This window comes from Pelophylax lessonae, assembly GCF_965119305.1.
Source record: "Pelophylax lessonae genome assembly, chromosome: 8".
Classification (NCBI taxonomy): domain Eukaryota; kingdom Metazoa; phylum Chordata; class Amphibia; order Anura; family Ranidae; genus Pelophylax; species Pelophylax lessonae.
This window is the reverse complement of record NC_138775.1, coordinates 75,301,820-75,325,956: the sequence shown is the minus strand read 5'-3', so window position 1 is coordinate 75,325,956 and position 24,137 is coordinate 75,301,820. Positions and strand designations below refer to the sequence as shown.

General features: G+C 42.5%; 1 protein-coding gene across 1 annotated transcript in view; it reads right to left on the bottom strand.

Moving 5' to 3' along the window:
* The window catches only part of SLC6A11 (solute carrier family 6 member 11), a 423,717-nt gene that overhangs the window by 269,025 nt on the left and 130,555 nt on the right, over positions 1 to 24,137 (bottom strand). The window contains exons 4-5 of the mRNA XM_082265786.1: positions 23,909 to 24,049; positions 10,043 to 10,133 (exon numbers count right to left, since the gene is read on the bottom strand). Of these exons, the coding sequence (XP_082121912.1) occupies positions 10,043 to 10,133; positions 23,909 to 24,049 (232 nt within the window). The remainder of the gene's footprint in view (positions 1 to 10,042; positions 10,134 to 23,908; positions 24,050 to 24,137) is intronic.

Sequence of the window (24,137 nt, the reverse complement as noted above, 5' to 3'; positions counted from 1 at the left end):
CATACCATGCTCTTTCGGGGATGGTACAGATTTTAAAAGGAGCTCAAGGCCAAAAATGTTTACAAAACGCTGTTAATCCGGAGTTAACTTTTATTGTGTCATATTATAATAAATTAGGCAATATATATAAAGATATAAAACACAATCTGCTCCTTTTTACAAAATGTTGAACAGGTATTCATTATGTACTATCCACTGCCTGCAAGAAAAGTTAAGCAGCAGATGATAGGTTTCTAGGACCACCTAGCAATCAATCACCTGCTGGGTAACTTGGAAAGTTAACTCCAGCAGCTCCTGCTGTCTGTTCAGTGCTGCTATTTCTCTCTCCCATTCTGCCTACTTCTCTTTGCTCCATTCTCCTGTGTCTCCGTCTCTGCATGCCTGAATAAGTTAGGAAGGGGCAGAGCTGCGGGAGTAGGAGCTGCGTAATGCAAAGAGGCCCAGAGGTGTGGAGGGAGCTGTGTAATGTAAAGGGGCCCAGGGGTGTGTTTTTTTTTGCAGGCAGTGGATAGTACATATTGAATACCTGTTCAACAGTTTGTAAAAAGGAGCAGATTGTGTTTTGTATCTTTATATATATATATATTGCCTTATTTATTATAATATGACAAAATAAAGTGAAAAATAATATACTGTATAAAGTATAAAGAAAAAAACGTGCCACACTTCACCATTAGCATAAAATTAATGGGACCAAAAATTATGCAAATATCCCTAAAATGTCCAAAATGTTCTCTATATAATCATAAACATAAAAAAAGAGAATACTCAATGTAAATCTAAAGTCCATACATGTGCTGAAAATAAAAATGTAAATAAATAAAAAGGATAAAAATTAAAAAATAAATGAGAGGTGCTTAAATAGGAGTATATCTCTTAATAGGTAAGATTATGTAAGTTTTATTAGTTGTCTTTGGATTGCACATACTGAGGATATACAGTCAGGTCCATAAATATTGGGATTTTGACACAATTCTAATCGTTTGGGCTCTATACACCGCCACAATGGATTTGAAACGAAACAACCAAGATGTGCTTTAACTGCAGACTTCCAGCTTTAAATTAAGGGTATTTACATCCAAATCAGGTGAAAGGTGTAGGAATTACAACAGTTTTTATATGTGCCTCACACTTTTTAAGGGACCAAAAGTAATGGGACAATCGGCTCCTCAGCTTTTCCATGGCCAGGTGTGTGTTATTCCCTCATTAGCCCATTTACAAGGAGCAGATAAAAGGTCCAGAGTTCATTTCAAGTGTGCTATTTGCATTTGGAATCTGTTGCTGTCAACTCTCAATATGAGATCCAAAGAGCTGTCACTATCAGTGAAGCAAGCCATCATTAGGCTGAAAAAAACAAAACAAACCCATCAGAGAGATAGCAAAAACATTAGGTGTGGCCAAATCAACTGTTTGGAACATCCTTAAAAAGAAAGAATACACCGGTGAGCTCAGCAACGCCAAAAGACCCGGAAGACCACAGAAAACAACTGTTCCCTTGTGAAGAAAACACCCTTCACAACAGTTGACCAGATCAAGAACACTCTGCAGGAGGTAGGTGTATGTGTTTCAAAGTCAACAATCAAGAGAAGACTTTACCAGAGTGAATACAGAGGGTTCACCACAAGATGTAAACCATCGGTGAGCCTCAAAAACAGGAAGGCCAGATTAGAGTTTGCCAAACAACATCTAAAAAAGCCTTCACAGTTCTGGAACAACATCCTATGGACAGATGAGACCAAGATCAACTTGTACCCGAGTGATAGGAAGAGAAGAGTATGGAGAATGAAAGGAACTGCTCATGATCCAAAGCATACCACCTCATCAGTGAAGCATGGTGGTGGTAGTGTCATGGCGTGGGCATGTATGGCTGTCAATGGAACTGGTTCTCTTATATTTATTGATGATGTGACTGCTGACAAAAGCAGCAGGATGGATTCTAAAGTGTTTCGGGCAATATTATCTGCTAATATTCAGCCAAATGCTTCAGAACTCATTGGATGGCGCTTCACAGTGCAGATGGACAATGACCCGAAACATACTGCAAAAGCAACCAAAGAGTTTTTTAGGGGAAAGAAGTTGAATGTTATGCAATGGCCAAGTCAATCACCTGACCTGAATCCGATTGAGCATGCATTTCACTTGCTGAAGACAAAACTGAAGGGAAAATGCCCCAAGAACAAGCAGGAAATGAAGACAGTTGCAGTAGAGGCCTGGCAGAGCATCACCAGGGATGAAACCCAGCGTCTGGTGATGTCTATGCGTTCCAGACTTCAGGCTGTAATTGACTGCAAAGGATTTACAACTAAGTATTAAAAAGTGAAAGTTTGATTTATGATTGTTAATCTGTCCCATTGCTTTTGGCCCCTTAAAAAGTGGGAGACACATACACAAACTGTTGTAATTCCTACACCTTTCCCCTAATTTGGATGTAAATACCCTCAAAGTAAAGCTGAAAGTCTGCAGTTAAAGCAGATATTGTTTGTTTCATTTCAAATCCATTGTGGTGGTGTAGAGAGCCAAAAAGATTAGAATTGTGTCAATATTTATGGACCTGACTTTACATTACAGGGATGGTACACTGGATCCTTTGGGCATGATCGCAGGGGTTAAGCACATAGCTAGAGACCTATGGGGAAATGGCGCCTTAGAAAGCACCAGAGTACAAGAAAATGGCACAGACAGCATGATATATATATATATATATATATATATATATATATATATATATATATATATATATATACCAGAGTGCCCTGCCATCCAATCATTATTCACTGAGGAAGCCACGTGACCCTGTGACGTAACTTGTGGGGTAGAGTTTGATGATGTCACAATGCTCTTTGGATGAGACAGTGTGGTAATTATGCCAGTGAGAGGATTGTATTGTATTGGCAACCCTGTATGGTTAATGTATACTGCATGCGAGGTATAGTTTGATGCACTGGCAACACTCTGAATAAGTGAGTGTACATCTGGGTTTGCATTTTATGGCTAAATAAATCAATTTTAAGGATAAAGCACTATGTTTGGTGGTTTCCCTTTCTTTATGTACAAATGAATGGAGACACCAAAGATTTGGTGCATCAGGTGAAGAAGGTCTGTATGATCAGTATCTGATCTGATACAGAGTCTGATCATCAGCAGTATCTCTGTATGATGATGACGGCAGAAGAGCGGACAGCAAAAGAGCAGAAGACCAGAAGAGCGGAGAGGGAGAAGACCAGAGTGTAGAAGACCGGATGAAGATTTTTAATAAACTTTCCAAAACGTCTCCTGTCGTTATTTACATGCACTGCCTTTTATTTGGTGAATGGGTAGGGGTACAGTGTACCCCATACCCATTCACATAGGGACGGGGTCCAGGATCTGGGGGCCACCCTTGTTAAAGGGGGCTTCCAGATACCAAGAAGCCCCCTGCCCGCAGACCCCCACAACCACCGGCCAGGGTTGTGGGGATGAGGCCCTTGTCCTCATCAACATGGGAGCAAGGTGCTTTGGGGTGGGGGGTGCATAGCTCCCCCTGCCCCAAAGCACCAACACCCCCTTATGTTGAGGGCATGTGGCCTGTTATGGTCCAGGGTGGGTGGGGCCGCTCACTTGTCCCCTCCCCCTTCCTGCCCTACTGGGCTGCATGCTCAGATAAGGGTCTGGTATGGATATTGGGGGGGACACCACAACATTTTTTTGGTGTGGGACTACCTTCAAATTCCAAACCAGACCCAAAGAGCCTGGTTTTGAACCTGGGGGGACCCCCACGCAGTTTGTTTCCCATTTTTGGCGTGGAGTTCCCCTCAAGATTCTCATAGCCCAAGTTAGGAACCATTGATTTTGAATGGAAGAAAAAAAACGCATAACGTGGCTGAACGTATTTCATCACGTTCGGTCGCGTTCAGTCCCGCTTTTGCTTTTGAAACGCCGAAGTAATTGCGTTCCAAAAAACGTCCCTCAACTCAACTGCCTGCAAATGACTGTAAACTATCCTGTGTACATGGACAGATAAGATAACATGTAGGTGGGTTCAGGGGCTCCTGAAAAAAACGCCCAACTGCTCCTAAACAGCCATTTGCAACGTCCCGTGTACATGGAGCCTTACTGATGAGAGAACACTGGGCAGGAACCTTTGATTTGAACCTCCCATTCTGTATATGCCCACTGGCTACACAGGAACAGTGTGTCCCTCCCTGGAACTGATGTCACTAGCTTTCAGTAACCCCACCTACTTGCTGCTCTTGGACTCAGCAGGAAGAGGAATTTAAGTCATGGGACAGCACTGAAAACTGCAAAGTAAATGAAAATGTTTTCATTTTGACACATAAAGCTGAATTCAGCTTACATTAAAGATTGCAGGGGAGAATTTAAGGTATTAGGCTGTACTTCCCCTTTAAATATTAATCAGAGTCCTAAAGGAACCACAGCCTAATATCACCATTTAAATCTGGGCCAAGGCTGGCATGCTCTGCCGATTATCAAAAATATAAATATAAGCCTTTTGGCTCCATCCTCTATGCTCTGGGCATATCTCACAGATTGTCTTGGCTACATTTCTACACATTAAACAACTGTTCTATCAACAGAGTGCTAGGAGCAAATGTGTTTTTTCTTTCTGCTACCAGCATCATATGATGTAAAAGGATCAAAGAAGCTCAACTGTATTTTGAAAATGACTGCAATAAAGATCTGATAACCTAAGATAAATGAGATCCAACCTTTAGCAGGGTAACACATGAGGTTACATCGGTCTATCTAATACCTCGATCCAAAGGTTCATAAGTCTACTCTATGACCTAGTGCTTTTACACTTTCTCTTGTAGACACTTTAGTCCCTTGGGCATTTCCTTTTCAGCTGTTTGAATGTTTCTGATCATCAGTCTATATTTAGAGACGGTTGCTACCTGAAAGTCTTCAAAAAGAACTGCACACAGTATGGAGATCTGGTAGGTGACCAGCAGTGGGGATATTAAACTGTGGAAGCATACAGGGCTTAGCAGATGTAGAAGATTTAATGAGAGCAGCCAAACTCTAGCTAATGCATAGCCATCTTTTTTTCTCCTCATCTTGAAACATATATCCACAGTACATTGTATACTTACATGCAATAATTAATCACAGATAGTCTCTCTGTTCTCTTTGACTAGTTCAGATTTTTCCTTTCTGTCTCCCCTTTGCTGTCGTTTGCTCTTTCCCACTTTAGGTAAAGGAGATCTAAACTAACTAAATGACAGTGTTAAGTAACTGTGCATCATAACAATCTGCCATGTTTTATCTTTTAGATTAGAAAATGCTTTTTTCAACCATTGTTGCATCACAGTGCTGCTGATTTTCTGCAGGTCTCCTTGCAGTCATATCTAACATTGAATAGTGTTGTAGAAGTTTTATTAGGACTTTGTGTTTTATTTAGGTTGTCATTATGGCTCCTGTTGTCGGTTTTCTTGCAATACGCTCATTAGAGCATGTACGGGCAAACCGGCATTGAGGAAAGACTACGGGCAGTGAAAACTTTCAATTAGATGTGTAGACGAGTTTGCTCTGCATAGAAATATCTGCCAGCGAACACTCCATGCGTGGGTCTGTTTGCCGGTATAGATCTATGTGTATTGCGGTGCGGAGTCAATATCGTTTTGATATCTATCTGCCTTTATGAAGGGCAGATGTCTTTCTACTATGCCTGATCACCAGAGTGGAAACAGCATGTCTCTTTCCCTGCAGATAGCCTCACGTCTTTGGGAACAGTAGTATAATCCTATTAGGCATTGTTCTCTGAAGCTTTGCTAAGTGGGATTCACGCCAGTAGTAGTGACGGGAATACATGCACACGTTTGAGCAGAGCAGCGTTCACAGTTCTACATGCTGGTTTCATTGTGTAGTAGTGGCAAGAAGCCATGCACACTGTTCTGCTCATTCACGATCATGTACTATCTCTTTCTATTGTATATTTGAATGTATACAAGTGTGTCATTGGCTGATTCTATGTGAGTAACCTGTGTCATGTGACTGTACATATGGAACTGATTGGCTGATGTAGTATAGCTGTCACTTTCTGCTTTGTCCCTTTTGTTGTCGTATAAATAAACAGAGCTCCCTGCCTTGAGCAGGACATTCTACAGAACATCCAATGTGATAGCAGCCTTTGTGTCTGTATTACTGGGTACTGCTGAGCGCCCTCAATTACTTTAAACAAAAGCGTGGAAAACTGTGCTTTTTAGCACAATGGGATTGTTTGCTCTTGGCGTGTATATTAATATCCAAAACTGCACTTATTAGCGCAACTGAGTTATTTGTGCCTCAAGCGTATAATAATTTCAAAGACAATAGATCTCCAGAAATAGCTTAACATTAAGTAAAAAGCAGCAGTCACACAACTGATCCAGTTTATTTTTTCTCCTTTCTCTTTGTTCCTTTTCCAAGAGAGGTACACATTGACTATATGCCCTATAACACCTCGGGCCTTCAGCAGTGAGGAGCTTGTGACTGAATATATAATTAGTACAGTATGTGTTAAGCCACTAACTACCACCAAAGAAATTGCAGTACAAACCAAAGTCACTCACTGAATGTGTGCCTGCTGGCTGCCTGAGCAACATAAACCTGTAACCCATGTAGTGTGGAAAACCACATGGTGGCATTGAAAAGAAAGGCAGATGAGACAGGAAACAGCTGTGTCCCAATAACTGTCACACAGCCGGATGTTGGATAAAAGCAAAAGATAGGCTGGAATAATAAAATGGAAATTGAATACATAAGAATTATGAATAAATTAAAGGGCAGCTGAAATGACCACATCTGCTATATGGGCTATGTATTTATGTTAAAATTGATGCACCACTTTAATCCACTATGGTCTCTTTCTTTACCATGTACCCTATGAGCCTGACGCATTTTATTTTAAATGTTAATTTGCTAATTATCTTTCCCTTCTCTCTCACAGTCAACCGTTGTTTGCCCCTTACCCAATTTTTAAACTGGTTGTAAAGGTAAATAACAATAACAGCCAGCTCCTCTGTTTCATTAAAAACTCCTACACTGTGTAAATGTTTTCTTTTAAAACAATGACTGTAATTACCTTATCTTCGATCTTTTATGGCCAGTCATATGGCTTCCGGCAGCTCTATTCCTCCAATCTATGGGCTACAGCGGGAGGGGCTGAGGTCCCCTCTGATGTAAGCCAGGTAGGTCACGTGACTGCTGTGCCCAGCCCCTCCTGCTGTAGTCCTTAGATGGGGAAGAGAGCAGCCAAAGGTCATGTGACCGGCTAAAAGAGATCGAAGATAAGGTATTAACAGGCATTGTTTAAAAAAAAAAAGCTCTAGTTCTATGCAATAATATTTCGCTGGTATCACTTTCCAATCTCCTCCTAGTAACTATGCAAATTGCTTTTCACATGCAAACACATACGTAAATTAGCCTATGCTTTCCTTTTTTGTAGACACAAAAAGAAGTGAAAGGAAATCTCTCCAAAGTAAGATGAATAACCTCTTAGGCTGAGTTCACACTTATGCAATTTGCTTTTGATCCATTTCTGCTGTGCTTTTTGTGGTGCATTTTGTGTTTTTGAACAGACGTTTTTGACAAATTTTTTGCTCATTTTTTTTTTTTTTTTGCATTTTTTTATGTTTTTTTAAACATTTTTGCCCAATTTGTTGTTGGGTGGATAACAAAACGCAAATTGCGGCAAAATTACGACAAAAACGCACTGCAAGCTTTTCTGCAGCTTCTCAATAGAAGTCTATTGAGCCTAGAAAAACCATGTTAAATCGACTGTAGTGCGTTTCTACAAAAAAATAATAAAAAACAGACAGGTGTGAACCGAACCTTAGACAGTTGCCACTAAAAAACGTGTTCCTATTGAAAGATCTCTGCTTACCTCTTGCTCTTATGACAACTCTAAAATGTCTACTTTGTATATTTCTTGGTAACAGTGGTCACTAGGATAAATATAGGGGTAAATCTCCCCAGCAGGGACACAAACCAGAATGTAATTTGGCAGAAAGTATAACCCCTCCCTATGCTATGCAAATAAAAATAATAAAAAATAGCTCTGTTCTCTACCTCCGACTATCAATCACTAAAAAACCCTCTGAAAGATATTGCCAGGACCAGGTTCTGAACCCACAACCCCTTCTGCAGCAGCAGCCATTCTGGTTGAGCCACCCAAGATGCTGGACAGCTCCCTGCCTGATCCTTTGGATTTTCTTGCCTTGTCTCTTGGTTTTCATGAACCTTAAACTCTTTGCTCCTCCGATAAACATACAGATTTAGGCCATATTTCGGTGCTTCCTGTTTGCCATATGGTTGTGCTCTATGCTCTCTCCAGCTGATATCTAACTTCTTTGCATACCTGCATCTGTCATTATCTCCACTACCACTGGATACTGACCTCTGGATTGTTCCTCGACTATGTTTCTGCTTGATCCCAACCTGCAACCACTTGTCACTGACCTTTGGCTTTCTTACTGACTATACTTCTGCTTAATCCCTACCTGCTATATCTGCTACTGGACCCTAGCTTGCTCACCTTCTGGTGGGGCAATCCTGAGGACCATGACATTGGCACTAACATGTAGCAAAACCCATCTCTACCATCAGAAGCTCTGGTTAATATAGGTTAGTACTTAGACCTCACACCTCAGATTAGACTGCATCATCCGCCAGGATGACTTGCTTGTATACCTATCCTACTAGTCAGTAGGAGCCTGTCTATTGCTATAGCTAATGGTCCCTGAGCCCGACCCCTGAATGTGACAAATCTCCTCTCTATCTCTCTATTCCTGTTCTGTAGACAACTTAAAAATTATAGATTTTCCCTCACTTTTATTCCCAGTGACAATAATTACTAGGACAAATAAAAAGTGTGAATCTCCCAAAACAGCCAGCAGTAAAAGCCCAAACGTGGGTATAACCCCTCACCAAAGTAAAAAAGGTTTTGCCTTTTAGATAAACTTTCAATTTGGGCAGTGGTATCTGATTGTGTGACATTAGTTTAGATCTATGGACAGCATATCAAACATAATAAATACACATGGAGATGTTCTGCAAAAACATACAGTTGGACTGTAGCTTTCCTGTAGTTTCCCATCCCTACACAACTTTGCCTTCCATTGAATCTACTTGGCTGACTCTACAGTATGGCAAGTATGCAATGGGGTAGTATACTGTAGATGGCACAGAAACTGATCTAAGTCCCCTCTGATGCACTGGTCCAGTAAGAGCTGCAATTGTGGTTTCTTAAATAACATTATTCTAAGAATATTTTTCTGTAGGCTACGATGAAATTAGCAACATAATAGCTTAAAAAGCTTCTTGGTAAAAGTCAAAAACTGTATGTTAACTTAGTATCAAGCTGCTCTAAGCTAAACTAGTCAAATGGGTGCACACCATGTCTTACAGAACAGGATGTCTAATTTGAAACCATATTTTTCTCTATCTTTCTGTGTATATTTGAGAAGTTAGTTCTGAACTTCACATACATTTTGATTCTCTACTCAGGTGGGGAGGGAAGGGCTGTTACAAATGGCCGAAATATACAGAATTTTAACTTAGAAGCTTCATAAAAAACATTAGTGTAACAGTTAGACAATTTGGAAAATGTTAAAACCCCTGTCATCTGTGTCCCATTGGAACATTTCACTTCAGTCCCATAGCTACAGCATGAAGTGAGAGAAAATCTCTCCAAAGTTAGGGAAATGCTCTCTTAGACAATTGTCCCTGGAAAAATTCTCCCACTGGAAGATTTCCCTATATTCTTGTTCTGATGACAGCTCAAAATTTTGGATGTCAGTCACAGTAACAGTTGTCACCATGGCAAATAGAAAAACTAGATCTCCCTAATGAAGACACAGGGGTTCAATCCCTTCAACACCAAAGCAATAATGAAATTGGCTTAAAAAAACTTGAACACAGCACAAAATACCTTGGATTATCAAGCAGTAAAGGTTAAATAAAATGAATAAAAGCAACAAATATTGCAGTACAAGTACAATAATCTCTCACAAAGCCATACAAAAAACAAACTGGGAGCAACTAAATAAACAGAAATAATACTTACTCCCAGAACTCCATCACTGGAGATGTGGCATTGGCAAACATTGACATACTTCCATTGGTCATGTTAAGTTTTTGAAATTCCACACACTTATCTGCAAACAAAGGTATTTTTACATGAGTCCATTGTCAGTATCCTTATTTCTTAAAACTCCTAAGCCAATAACAACAATTAAATTGTTCTGGTTTTATAAGCAATTTTCATAATTTATCCACATTTTTTACAAACAGCAAGTAATAACTTACACCAGGGCTGGTGGAATCTGGTATGTACTCTCCACCGCCAGTTCAGAAATGCTACACAATCTGATCATGGGCAGGGAAGAAGCTGCTTGCCTGGAAAGTCATGAGAAGAGAAGCCAGCAAGAAAGTAACAGATAGTACTGCCTAAAGGCCACCTCAAGCATCCCTAGGGGGCAAAATTATACATATTACTACATCCCACAGACCTGCAAACAGGTGTAGGCTCCTCAAAAAAGTAGCAAAGAAATAGACTGTTCGTCCGATTGAAAAAAAAAAAAAAAACTATAGGAAATGTGGTGGTCCTGTTGCAGTAAATAATAACAGGATTGGTGAAATTTGAACTAGTTCTTGCAGCAGGACTGAGTCTGGCAGCAAAAATCCTGTTGGGCTAAATGTTAACAGAAGCCAGAAGGCTTATTCAGGCAACTAGCATTTTCAAAAGGCTGTCAGCCATGGCATCTTAATATTTCTCCCAGAGAGCTTTAGCTTAAAGAACCCAGGTCTTTAAAAAAGACAGGAATACTAATGATCAGAATGCTTATTCGAACTTGAAAACATACTCTGAGGAATAAAAAAAGCAGTATAAAGTATGTCTATTTCTTATAGTAATAACTAAGAATATTACTGCTAAGCAATCCTAGGCGAAGTGGAGGTACTGACCAAATGCACATATTAGGACTCATTGTAACGTTTATTGTAAAATATCAGATTTCTTCAAGAACATCTACTGTGGTACAATTTCTGATTTAGAAATAGAATGCTACATGCAATGGACCATAAACAAGATGATCGCTGCAGTGGAAAGAGCTGTAGGTTTTCATATTTAATAATGCTAAAATAAATTTCTGCTATTTTGTGTGCATTAACTAGGGCATTTTATCTGGTCTAAGCTCCAAAAGTGACATTTTCTATTCCTTGAACTATAAAAAATATAAATATATCTGAAGGTTATTCTGACATTCTTTGTATGGTCCTATTAAGCTGAAAGCCACAAGGCAAAGGAATCAAGTAGAGCGATACAGACATCTCCCTCTCACCCTAAACACGTCACTATCACATCTAAATATAAATTTCCAAATAAGTGTTGAAGGAAAGTTCTAAGTATTATACACAGATGTCCACCAGCTTTGTAAAGTATATTAAAGTGATTCTAAAGGTTTGATTTTTTTTTAATAATAAACATGTTAGAGATGGGCTTGATGTTCGAGTCGAACATAAGTTTGACTCAAACATGGGGGGTTTGGGTGTTCGTGTGTTAGACGAACACACAAACACCCGGGGTGCACGGCGGCAATTTCGCCTGCGGATAAACGCGCCCCATAGTGCACTGCGCAATTGTAGTGCATTAAGTGCTTGTGATTGGCCAAAGCATGCACCAAACCTGTATGCTTTGACCAATTACAGCACAATGTCCTGTCAGTGGCTCAGGGGTTAAGTCCACGCCCCACACTATATAAGGCTGCTGCTTACACGGCAGCCGTGTATAGTGTGTGACAATAGAGATTAGGCAGGTAGCTAGTGGATAGTGTGTCGAGTTAGTTTAGTGCAGTCAGTGTAGCGTACAGGCATACCCCACTTTTAAAATGCATGGATATGTTGTAGTCTTGCTTCCCCTCTCAGTGCTCCCAAGTTTTGTGTCCCTGTCACTTATAGTTCGTGAGCAGTGCCATGCCAAGCTAACCAAGATTTCCCATAGATGCCAATGAGCACTGAAAGTTGAAAATTGGGCTAGGCAGGAAGGAGGTGAAAGCGCCCTGTATTTAAGTGGTTAAGGGGAACCCTATGACAGAATAAAAAAAAACGAAATGGGGTCCCCCCAAAATCTATACCAGACGCTTTGTGTCTGGTATGGATTTCAAGGTAAACTCCACACCAAAATTAAAAAAAAAAACAGTGTGGGGTCCCCCCCAAAAACCATACTAGTTCCTTATCAGAGCATGCAGCCTGGCAGGCCAGGATGGGGGGGGGGGCGAGCGAGCACCCCCCCTCCTGAACCATACCAGGCTATTTGCCTCCCAAAGCACCTTGTCCCCATGTTGATGGGGACAAGGGCCTCTTCCTGACAACCCTGGGCTGTGGTTGTGGGGGTCTGCGGGTGGGTTGCTTTCATGTCATGTGACATCAGAAGGGGGCAATGCCACTGGGTGATGTAACTGTGTGGCCCCGCTCCTTGCCTATAAAACAGATATCAAAGCTGAAGAATATACAGGGGGTAGCCTCAGAAGAGGCAAAGCATTTTTTAAACTTTTTCTATATTTCGGGTTGGCGGGCATCGCGATTGACGATGGATTTACATCGAGGGACACTTTTTTTGTTTTTTTTAATAAAGTACTTGTCAAAAACTGTCTTATGTGTTTTTTCCTTTTTGTATACTTTTTTGGTGAATGGATAGGGGTACGATGTACCTGATACCCATTCACATGGGGGAGGGGTGGCCCCCCCACCTGCAGACCCCCACAACCATAGCCCAGGGTTGTTGGGAAAAGGCCCTTGTCCCCATCAAGGTGCTTTGGGGGGCACCCCAAAGCACCCTTCCCATGTTGAGGGCAAGCGGCATAGTATAGTTCAGAAGGAGGGGTGCTCGCTAACCCCCCCCTTCCCCCATCCTGGTATGGATTTTGGGGGGGGGGACCCCATGCTGTTATTTTTTTTCTTTTCTTTTACTTTTGGCATGGAGTTTCCCTTAAATGTCATACCAGACATGAAGGGCCTGGTATGGACTGGGGGATGGGGGGGGACCCTAGGCCATTTTTCTTCATGTTTAAATTACATTTTTTCCTTTACAAATATCAGTATAGCTGCAGCAAGATCCATACATCGTACAGATGTGACACTTTACAGACACATCAAGGGGACCCCCAGGCATGATATTTACATTTTTTAAATTTTTAGTTTTTATTGTTTCACTTTAAGCATTATTAAAATCACTGCTCCTGTAAAAATGATTGTTTTAGAAAAATTTTTTGCATTGATACATTTCCCCCAGGGCAGTACCCGAGTCTCCATACACTTTTTATAGCAATAACTTGCACATAAGCCTTTAAAATTAGGAATTTAGATTTTTTTATGTTCCTGTCCCATAGACTTTAATAGAGTTTGCATGTTCACTAGAACTTTTTCCCTGTTCGAGATGTTCTGGAGCGGACCGAACAGGGGGGTTTTCGGCCCACCAATAAAACATCTCATACTTACCTGCTCTATGCATCGGTTTTGCACAGAGCAGCCTCAATCCTCCTATTCTGGGGTCCCCCACCCTGCTTCTGGCTCCTCCTCCCTGCTGAGTGCCCCTATACTGTAGTTAGCTGCTTGCTTAATCCCAAGCCTGGATGTGTGTGTGTGTGTGTGTGTCTGTGATTTTAATTGACAGCAGCAGGAACCAATGGCTCCAGCTACTTCCTCCATGTCCTGTGAGGAAAGAAATAGAGAGCAGCATTTTTGCTCTTGGGCACAGTACTGGATTAAGATTGGGCTCAGGTAATTATTTAGGGGAAGCTGGGGGGGCGGGGTGCTGACCACGGAAGTTTTTTTTTTCCCTTCCCTGTAATACATAGGCATAATAAGCTAGTATGCATCCTATACTAGCTCATTATGAAGTGCTTCCCTTAGAACATATGGCGATGATGTAATCAGCACAGTATACAGTAAATATCTCCTAAACTGTGGAAGTTTAGGAGATATTTACAGTACCTATACAGTAGGTAAGCCTTATTATATGCTTACCTATAGGTACAAACACAGAAGGGTAGTTTACTTTGTCTTAACCACTTGCAGACTGCCGCACGACTATTTACGTCGGCAGTCAGCCCCTCACAAGCAAAGTGACGAGATCTACGTCGCTAGCCTGTGAGGGTCTAGGGAGCGAGCGCGCGCCCCCGGAGGCGCGCTCCCGCGTGGTCACTGACCCCCCCCCCCCGCGCGTGTGACCGGTGGACCCGATGTCCGCCGGTCACTCGGCGATCGTCGCTGCAGAGGGAGAAAGTCAGGCGGCTGATGTAAACAAGCCGCCTGTCATTCTCCCCTGTGTAGAAACATTGATCATACGGTTCTACTATGTAGGACCGTTGATCACTGTTCCTACAGCTCAAGCCACAGCCAATCACAGTTAGAATCACGCCCCTAGGGACACACACAGCCCCTCCCTCTCAAAAAAAAGTTAACCCCTTCACTGCCAGTGTAATTTTACAGTAACAGTGCATATGTATAGCACTGATTACTGTAGAAATGTCACTGGTAACCCCAAAAGTGTCAAAAATGTCAGTCAAGGCTCCGATCTGTCCGCCGAAATTTCGCAGTACCGCAAAAAAAATCGCAGATCGCCGCCATTACGCGTTAAAAAAAAACAACAAAAATGACAAAAATCTTTCCCTTTGTTAGTAAACGCGATAACTTTTGCGCAAACCAATAAAAATACGCTTTTTGCAATTTTTTTTTACCAAACATATGTAGCATAAAACAAATTGGCCGAAAATGTTAAAATATTTTGATTTTTACATTTTTTTTTGTGGAATTTCATATAAAAAAAATTTGAAAAATATTGCTATTTTTGCAAAATTGACGCTCTTTTTTTGTTTATAGCGCATGATCAAAAAATCGCACAGGTGATCAAATACCACCAAAAGAAAGCTCTGATTGTGGGAAAAAAAGGACGTCAAATTCGCTTAGGTAGAGCGTCGCACGACTGCGCAATTGTCCGTTAAAGTCACGCAGTGCCGAATTGCAAAATAGGCCCTGGTCAGGAAGGGGGTAAAATCTTCCGGGGCTTAAGTGGTTAAATGAAGAGAATGCTTTAGGATAAAAAAAAAACTTTCTGCCTTTACAACCACTTTAAAGCTAAACTCCAGTTTAAAAAAAAAAAAAGTAGCAAGTATATCTTTTCCACTAATAGATGTCTTTAGTCATCTAGGTTGAATGACGGCCAATGTTGCTTAACCTGCTCCCTCTGAGCCGAAGCAATAATAGACACAACCTCTAGGATGGTATCATCATGCAGTCTGGTCTCAAAGTATTACTACACTAAATAGCATTCACACACTTTTGTGCAAATATTTTTATTTATTTTTTTTTGGGGGGGGGGAGGGACTCAAACGAAGGGGAGTGTCTCCTTTGTGCATTTAACCACTTGCCGACCGCCGCCGTATATAGTCGGTCAGCCCCTCCCAGGCAAAGTGACGTACCGGTACGTCACTAGCCTGGGAGCGAATAGGGGGCGAGCGCGCGCCGCCGGAGGCGCACTCCCGCCCCCGCTCGTACCCGAAGAAGCCGGCGCGTGTGACCGGCGGACCCGATGTCAGCCGGTCCCTCGCGATCGTCGGCTGGAGAGAAACAAAGGCAGGCGGCTAATGTAAACAAAGCCGCCTGTCACTGTCCCCTGTGTAAAAGCACTGATCACTCGGTCCTGCTATGTAGGACCGTTGATCTGTGCTGTTACACACAAAGCCACATCCAATCACAGTAAGAAACACGCCCCTAGGGACACACTTAACCCCTCCCTCTCCAATAAAGTTAACCCCTTCCCTCCCAGTGTCATTTTTACAGTAACAGTGCATATGTATAGTGTACTGTAGTAATGTCACTGGTACCCCCAAAAGTGTCAAAAATGTCAGTCAAGGGTCCGATCTGTCCACTGCAATGTCGCAGTACCGCAAAAAAAATCGCAGATCGCCGCCATTACTCGTTAAAAAAAAACAACAAAAATGACAAAAATCTTTCCCTTAGTTAGTAAACGCGATAACTTTTGCGCAAACCAATCAAAATACGGTTTTCGCAATTTTTTTTACCAAACATATGTAGCAGAAAACAAATTGACCTAAAATGTTAAAAAATTTAGATTTTTAAATTTTTTTGGGGGGTAATTTCATATAAAAAAATGTGAAAATTTTTGTTATTTTTGCAAAATTGTCGCTCTTTTTTTGTTTATAGCGCATGATAAAAAAATCGCACAGGTGATCAAATACCACCAAAAGAAATCTCTGTTTGTGGGAAAAAAAGGACGTCAATTTAATTTGGGTACAGCGTCGCACGACCGCGCAATTGTCCGTTAAAGTCACGCAGTGCCGAATCGCAAAATAGGCCCTGGTCAGGAAGGGGGTAAAATCTTCTGGGGCTTAAGTGGTTAATAATGACTCCACATAGCACTTGAAATATAATAGAAGTTGATATGTGAACAATGTGCTCCTACAGTGCATCCAGAAAGTATTCACAGCGCTTCACTTTTTTCACATTTTGTTATGTTACATCCTTATTCTAAAATGTATTATTTTCCTCAAAATTCTACTAACAATACCCCATAATGTCAAAGCAAAAGAAGTTTGTTTGAAACCTTTGCAAAGTTATTAAAAATAAAAATGAAAAATAAATGTTTTAACTGTAAGTATTCACAGCCTTTGCTCAATACTTTGTTGAAGCACCTATGGCAACAATTACAGCCTCAAGTCTTTTTGAGTATGATGCTACAAGCTTGGCACACCTGTTTCTGGGCAGTTTCTCCCATTCTTCTTTGCAGGACCTCTGAAGCTTCATCAGCACCCAAACAGCCATTCTCAGATCTCTCCAGAGATGTACAATCGGGTTCAAGTCTGGGCTCTGGCTTGGCCACTCAAGAACATTCACAGAGTTGTCGGATGGCCACTCTTTTGTTATGCTTAGGGTCGTTGTCCTGTAGGTAGATGAACATTCACCCCAGTCCAGAGGTCCAGAGCGTTCTGGAGCAGGTTTCATCAAGGATGTCGCTGTACAATTTCTGCATTCATCTTTCCCTTGATCGTGACTAGTCTCCCAGTCCCTACTGCTGACAAGCATCCCCACAGCATGATGCTGCCACCACCATGCTTCACTCTAGGGATGGTATTGGCCAGGTGATGAGCAGTGCCTGGTTTCTTCCAGACATGCCGCTTGCCATCAGTGGTGTACCAATGGGGGGGGCGGGCCGCCCCGGTTGCCTCGCACGGGGGGGGGTGTCAGGCCGATAAGGGGTGCCGACCGGCGCCATCGGGCCGATACGCATCTCCCTGTGAAGGTAGCTGCAATAGCAGCTCCTTCAGTCTGCGCTGCTCACAGGGGGCGGGAAGAAGGTAAGTGCTGTGTGCTGGATAGGAGAAGCGGCCGGGACAGCTGCATAAAGAGGAATTGATCTTTTCATATTCCTCCTGCGCCCGCTGAATGCCTGATTCTCCTCCTCTCCCTCCTGCAGGTATTCAACAGACGCAGGAGATATATGGAAAGATCGATTCCTCTTTATGCAGCTGTCCCACCGCCCCTAATATACAACTTCCTTTGCTAGCCCCCCAGTGCTATCCAGCACCCCCACCCCAGTGCTCTTCAACCCCCCCTCTCCAGCCCCCCCAGTGCTCTTTAGCCCCCCTCCTCCCAGTTCTCTTCAGCTCCCCACAGTGCTTTGCAGCTCCCCCCAATGTGCCCTGGCTCCCCCAGTGCTCTCCACCCCCCTGTGCACCCTGCCTCCCCCTCAGTGCTCTCCAGTTCCCCCAGTGCTCTCTACCCCCCTGTGCACCCTGGCTCCCCCCCCCCTCAGTGATCTCCAGTTCCCCCCAGTGCTCTCCACCCCCCTGTGCACCCTGCCCCCCCTCAGTGATCTCCAGTCCCCCCCCCAGTGCTCTCCACCCCCCTGTGTACCCTGGCTCCCCCCCCTCAGTGATCTCCAGTTCCCCCCAGTGCCCTCCACCCTCTTGTGCACCCTGGCTCCCCCCCCATTAGTGATCTCCAGTCCCCCCCCAGTGCTCTGCACCCCCCTGTGCACCCTGGCTCCGCCCCTCAGTGATCTCCAGTTCCACCCCAGTGCTCTCCAGTCCCCCCCCAGTGCTCTCCAGCACCCCCCTCCACCCCGCCCCCAGTGCTCTCCACCCCTCACACTTTCCAACTCCCCCTGCAATGCTTTCCAACCCCCTCTTAATTCTCTCCAGTGCTCTCTCTGCTTCCTCTGTGCTCTCTGCCCCCCCTAGTGCTCTTCTATCTTCTATCATGTCTGCAGTCTCTGCCCATCTCCTGTATCATGTCTACAGTCTCTGACCATCTCTTGTATCCTGTCTGCAGTCTGACCATCTGTTGTATTATGTCTGCAGTCTCTGACCATCTCCTGTATCATGTCCGCAGTCTCTGACCATCTCTTGTATCATGTCTGCAGTCTCTGACCATCTCTTGTATCATGTCTGCAGTCTCTAACCATCTCTTGTATTACATCCTCAGTCTCTGACGGTCTCTGGTATCATGTCTGCAGTCTCTGACCATCTCCTGTATCATGTCTGCAGTCTCTGACCATCTTTTGTATCATGTCTGCAGTCTCTAACCATCTCTTGTATCACATCCTCAGTCTCTGATGATCTTTGGTATCATGTCTGCAGTCTCTGACGATCTCTTGTATCATGTCTGCAGTCTCTGACCATCTCTTTTATCATGTCTGCAGGCTCTAACCATCTCTTGTATCACATCCTCAGTCTCTGACGATCTCTGGTATCGTGTCTGCAGTCTCTGACCATCTCTTGTATCATGTCTACAGTCTCTGACCATCTCCTGTATCATGTCTGCAGTCTCTGACCATCTATTATATCATGTCTGCAGTCTCTAACCATCTCTTGTATCACATCCTCAGTCTCTGACAATCTCTGGTATCATGTCTGCAGTCTCTGACCATCTCTAGTATCATGTCCGCAGGGAGGGGGGGCAGACTGCAAGGGGCACTGTGATAGAGTGCTGTGAAATATGTGCAATAAATACTCTTGAAAACATTACAAATTTTTGTGGGTGTTTTTACATTTTAAAGGGTGGGGGGTGCCAGATATAGGACCCGCCCCGGGTGCCAAATGCTCTAGGTATGCCACTGCTTGCCATTCAGGCCAAAGAGGTGAATCTTTGTTTTATCAGACCAGAGAATTGTGTTTCTCATGGTCTGAGAGTCCTTCAGGTGCTTTTTGCAAACTCCAGATGTGATGTCATGTGACTTTTACTGAGGAGTGGCTTCTGTCTGGCCACTCTACCATACATGCCTGATTGGTGGAGTGCTGCTGAGATGGTTGATCTCCAGATAGGTCCTCATCTCTCCACAGAGAAACGCTTGAGCTCTGTAAGAGTGGTCACCAGGTTCTTGGTCACCTTCCTGACTAAGACCCTTTTCCCCTGATTTTCCCCTGATTGCTCAGCTTGGATGGGCGGTCAGTTCTTGGAAGAGTCCTGGTGGTTCCAAATGATGAGGGCCACTAAGCTCATTAGGACCTTGAATGCTGCAGAAATTTTCTGTACCCTTCCCCAGATCTATGCCACTATACAATCCTGTCTTCAAGGTCTACAGAAAATTCCTTGGACTTCATGGCGCACCCAAAGCTCTGCAACTTTCTAAAACTGGAAGCTTTTTGTTTTCTTTTTTTTTTCAGGCAGCAAAATAACAAGACAGATAGTTCACATCTGTGCATTGTGGTGTGCTGCATGGCAAATGCATTGTGTGGAGGCTTATCGTTAATTTTGAATTGCCCCACAATGTGCTCCATGTGTTACAATGCTTTTCAGTAACAGGCATGTTTTACCATACACTATTACAATGTACTGATGCAAATAGTCTCTTTATCTTTTCAGAAAGGAGAGGTTTGGTGACAAAGTTTGGAACCAACTTTTTTTTCCTTTCATTTCAGTAAAGATATTATGGGATTGGTGGTGATGATTCCCATGTCATCAGCTGACAGAAAAGTGGATGTGGAATAAAGCATTACAACACACACCTATCACTTCACAAGCATTCTCAACAAATTGTGTAGCGCTAACATCAACAGTGTTAACTATAAAAAAATATAGTACACACAAAAAAGAATTTTAAATGTAAACAAATAGTGACATGTACATGATAAAAATTGTGCATCTGTGTGGAAAAAAAGTCTATTCAAGGAATATATAGGAATCAATAGAGCATAAGTCCCAGAGTGGGCAATGATAGATATAAGGCTTATATCCCAAGGAGATGGTGGAGCAGGAATACACCTGTGAGGAGTATGCAAATTGGCTGCTTACCAGAAGCATAGGCCCCCAACTTAAAGCGGTAGTATCCCGCTTTTTGACACTTTTACCTACAGGTAAGCCTATAATAAGGCTTACCTGTAGGTACAAATAATATCTCCTAAACCGGCATGGTTTGGGAGATATTTACAGTGCATGCAGCCGCCCTCGTGAGCGGCGCATGCGCTCTGAAGGTCCGGGGGGACCTTCAATTAACTTGCCGGGAGCTTGCCGGAAAATCACTCCCGCGCGCATGTGCGGGAGTGACGTCATCGCGGCTCCGGCCAATCATCGCGCCGGAGCCGTCTCTTCCGGCCAATCACCGCGCCGGAGCCGCCGAACCCGGAAGAGACGGCGAGGGATCATGGCAGCGCCCGCAGCGATGTCCGGGGGTCCGTGTCGGGGCTTCGTTCTAAGGTAAGTTACACATAATGGGCTAGTATGCGATGCATACTAGCCCATTATGCCTTTGTCTTGCAGTTTTTTTTTTTTTTTCCAAGGGTTTACAACCGCTTTAATGGATAGGCCACAAACGCTTAGATGTAAAACTGCAATATAATCATTCCTTCAGATGTCAGGGGAGGAGATGTATATCTGATGTGAACTCTCGCAGTTAACTCCAAGGATGATATGAACCATGTGTATAAGGAGGAAATAAAGACCACATAGCTTAATCCAGTAAAAGCAAACAAGAAAGGTTTAATCTGAATTGCACTTACAATTTTCCATTTAAAAACGAGCAGAACAATAAAATTGCGGCGTCCCCCGTGTAGAAACAGAGCCGGCGTCTAAGCGGGCATGGTAGCGTCATGTCAGGTACTGCCCGACCGGTTTCGTCATATGTCACGTCGTCCGGGGTGTGGTTCAACCACGCCACCTCCTTACATGTCACTATTTGTTTAAATTTATAATTATTTTTTGTGTGTACTATATTTTTTATAGTTAACACTGTTGATGTTAGCGCTACACAATTTGTTGAGAATATTGGATTTTGGTTTCTATAGATCAACTGTATTAGCTGCTTTCACTATCACGTATATCATATTCAATTTTATTTTATAATTTCTAGCGCAGGGTTTTCTTGATTTTTACTTCACAAGCATTGCCAAGGCCAAACTCCACCACCTCTCAACAAAATCTACCAGACCTCTATATCAGCGCAGAAACCTGATAGGAGTTAGGATGTGCAGTAATAGCTTACTTTCTATATTATTATTGTAGACCTACCCTGTGGTCTCACATTCACTCCTACAGTATGTCAGTGTGACACTGTGCAGAATGAGGAAGTCTTGCATCCTTACTTCATCTTTAAGCCTCCCAGTATTATTTGGTGTATCATTAGATGGAGAGCCCAAAGAGCACTAATCAGATCTGAAGTCTATTGTAAAGGGCTACAGACCCAAAATGAATGCTGTCAGAGTGGCGGGCTTTGATATCCATATTTAAAACTTTTACTAAAGGTTTAAAAAATTAATTAGTCTGCAGAGAAATGTTACAATCAAGAATTTAAAGTAATCATTCCTCTGTAGATGATTTAAAGTGTTCGTTTTTCATTGTTTTTATTGTTATTTTCATTATACATATTATATTCACATATCATGCATTATGTTAAACTATGTTTACATTTGAAACTTTTCATTTGCTCTGAAGCTTTATTCATTTAGACTGATTGCATTAGGTTAGAATTTGTAATATTGATTTTGGTTTAATTTATTCATTGATATAGGTGTGATAACATAATATCCCCTAAAGATGCCAAAGTGGTCGGCGAAACATGTTGGGACTGTCACCCTAGAAGTTGCACCAATTTTGGACTGTGTCCACCACTCTCCAGTATTTCATGACGGAGTGATTTTTTTTTTTTCACACATATGTTGCAGAGGGCAACATTTCTCGCTTAGTTTTGTTTATTGGACTGTCAGTCAGCCATGATGAAATTCAGGATGCAGGAAAATGGACTGTTCATGTAGCAGGCCTGTGTCTGGCAGCAAAAATCCTGTTGGGCTAAAAGCGAACAGAAGCTTTGTCTTATGGCTGGTAGCAGACCTGATAATGAGACCTACCAAGGGTATTGCTGTTAAGTCCCTTTCTTTCCTGGTCTTTGTGCCCTCTTACTGCATGTGTTGCCACTGGTCTGTTTTTTTACTAATAATGGTATGCCTAAAGTGTATGTCAATGAAGAATTAAAATTATATATGTATTACGTATACAGTACAATTTGCAGTACAACTTTTACTATGTTTTATCCTTACCCAGTTAGTTGTTCTTTGCTAAACTACTCCAAAAAACCCCTATCCTATTCTCCACAACAAGGGAACTAATGGCACTTTTCCACTGCATGGAACGGAAAGGTTCGGCTCGCTTTTGTGCTTTTCCACTGCTGGTACCGCATGGTACGGTGTAGGAACGGTTTCGGTACGGTACGGTACGGTACGGCACGGCGGCGCTTTTCCACTGCATGGAACCGAATGGTACGGCTCTCAAAAACAGTACCACCTTGATTGTGGTTCCAAGAGGTACCATACCCGGTACCATATCCCACAATCCTTTGCATGCAGTCACTACTAGCCACTGATTGGTCAGAGAATCGTTGTTATCCCACCCACTTAACTTTAGTACTACTTTAGTGGAAAAGCAAACCATACCATACCGTACCGAACCGTTCCAACACCGTACCATGCAGTACCATGCAGTGGAAAAGCAAACCTGGCCAAGCAGGGCCAAGCAGGGCTGAGTACAGCCGAGCCGGTACTTGCAGTGGAAAAGTGCCATAATTATTGTGTAGTCCAGAATAAGAAGTAGGAGTGGGTATTATACTCTTTGAGATTACAAAGGAAGGGTGCACAGGACATTGACAATTGCTGAATTTTGAACATGATCTGCATGTATTTTTTTAAATAAACAGATAGAATAGGACACTTCCAATGCTATATATAACAGACCAGAAGGAAGCAAATAGGGTAAATTAATTGAAACCCTGGACTGCTTTGTGTGCTGCTCAAGCTCACTGGAACAGGGTGTGAATCCTAAACATCAGCTGCTGGGAGTGCCAGCAGGGGAGGGAGCTCGCCCCAGCTCTTACACTCACTTGCAGTAAAGAAAGGACTCCCTGGAGCCGCACATCCCCATGACTAAGCTCCGAGGGGAGGAGTGAAATGTGTTAGGGGCATTCTTGCCAGAGTCCAGGCTGAAGTTGCCATTCATACACCCAGCATAGGGACAGCACGGATGTGTGGCTCCAGGGAGTCCTTTCTTTACTGCAAGGTAAATTCATTGCTAGAGTTTAATCAATCTACTTCTCCCACTGGGTAACATGCTTACAGTTGGATCCTAAACTGTCAATTTACCTTGGTCATGTTCTATGTTTTGTATGAGTTTTCCTGCTCCCGCATTGAAATCAACCTCTTTTAACAAGAATAAGAAGGGTTTATACCTGTATTACGCTTTTAAGAAAATAATTGCATGTAAAAAGTTTACTACATAAAATATAACTCAATATTGCATGCTAAAAAAATTCAATTGAACAAAACACTGGCATAAAAGTAGCAAGTCCTGCAATATTATGTTCTACGAAAGCACTAAAAAATTGCAAAACAAATGAACGCTGGAATTGTTCAGACGTTAATTGGTTTACCTGTATTCCATTTATGTCCACAAGTGGCCCAAGGCAGTTCAGTAGTAAAACAGTTGAATAAATAGAAAATTGCCCAAGCTAATATGATGATGTAGTAGACATTTAAATGTGCTTCAATCACCTGAGTAGCATATCCAATACCTAAAATTAAATGTAAAAAAATGTATTTATAATTACTGAAATAGTACAAGCATAATAACATTTTTCATTTTTTTTGTTCGTTCAACAT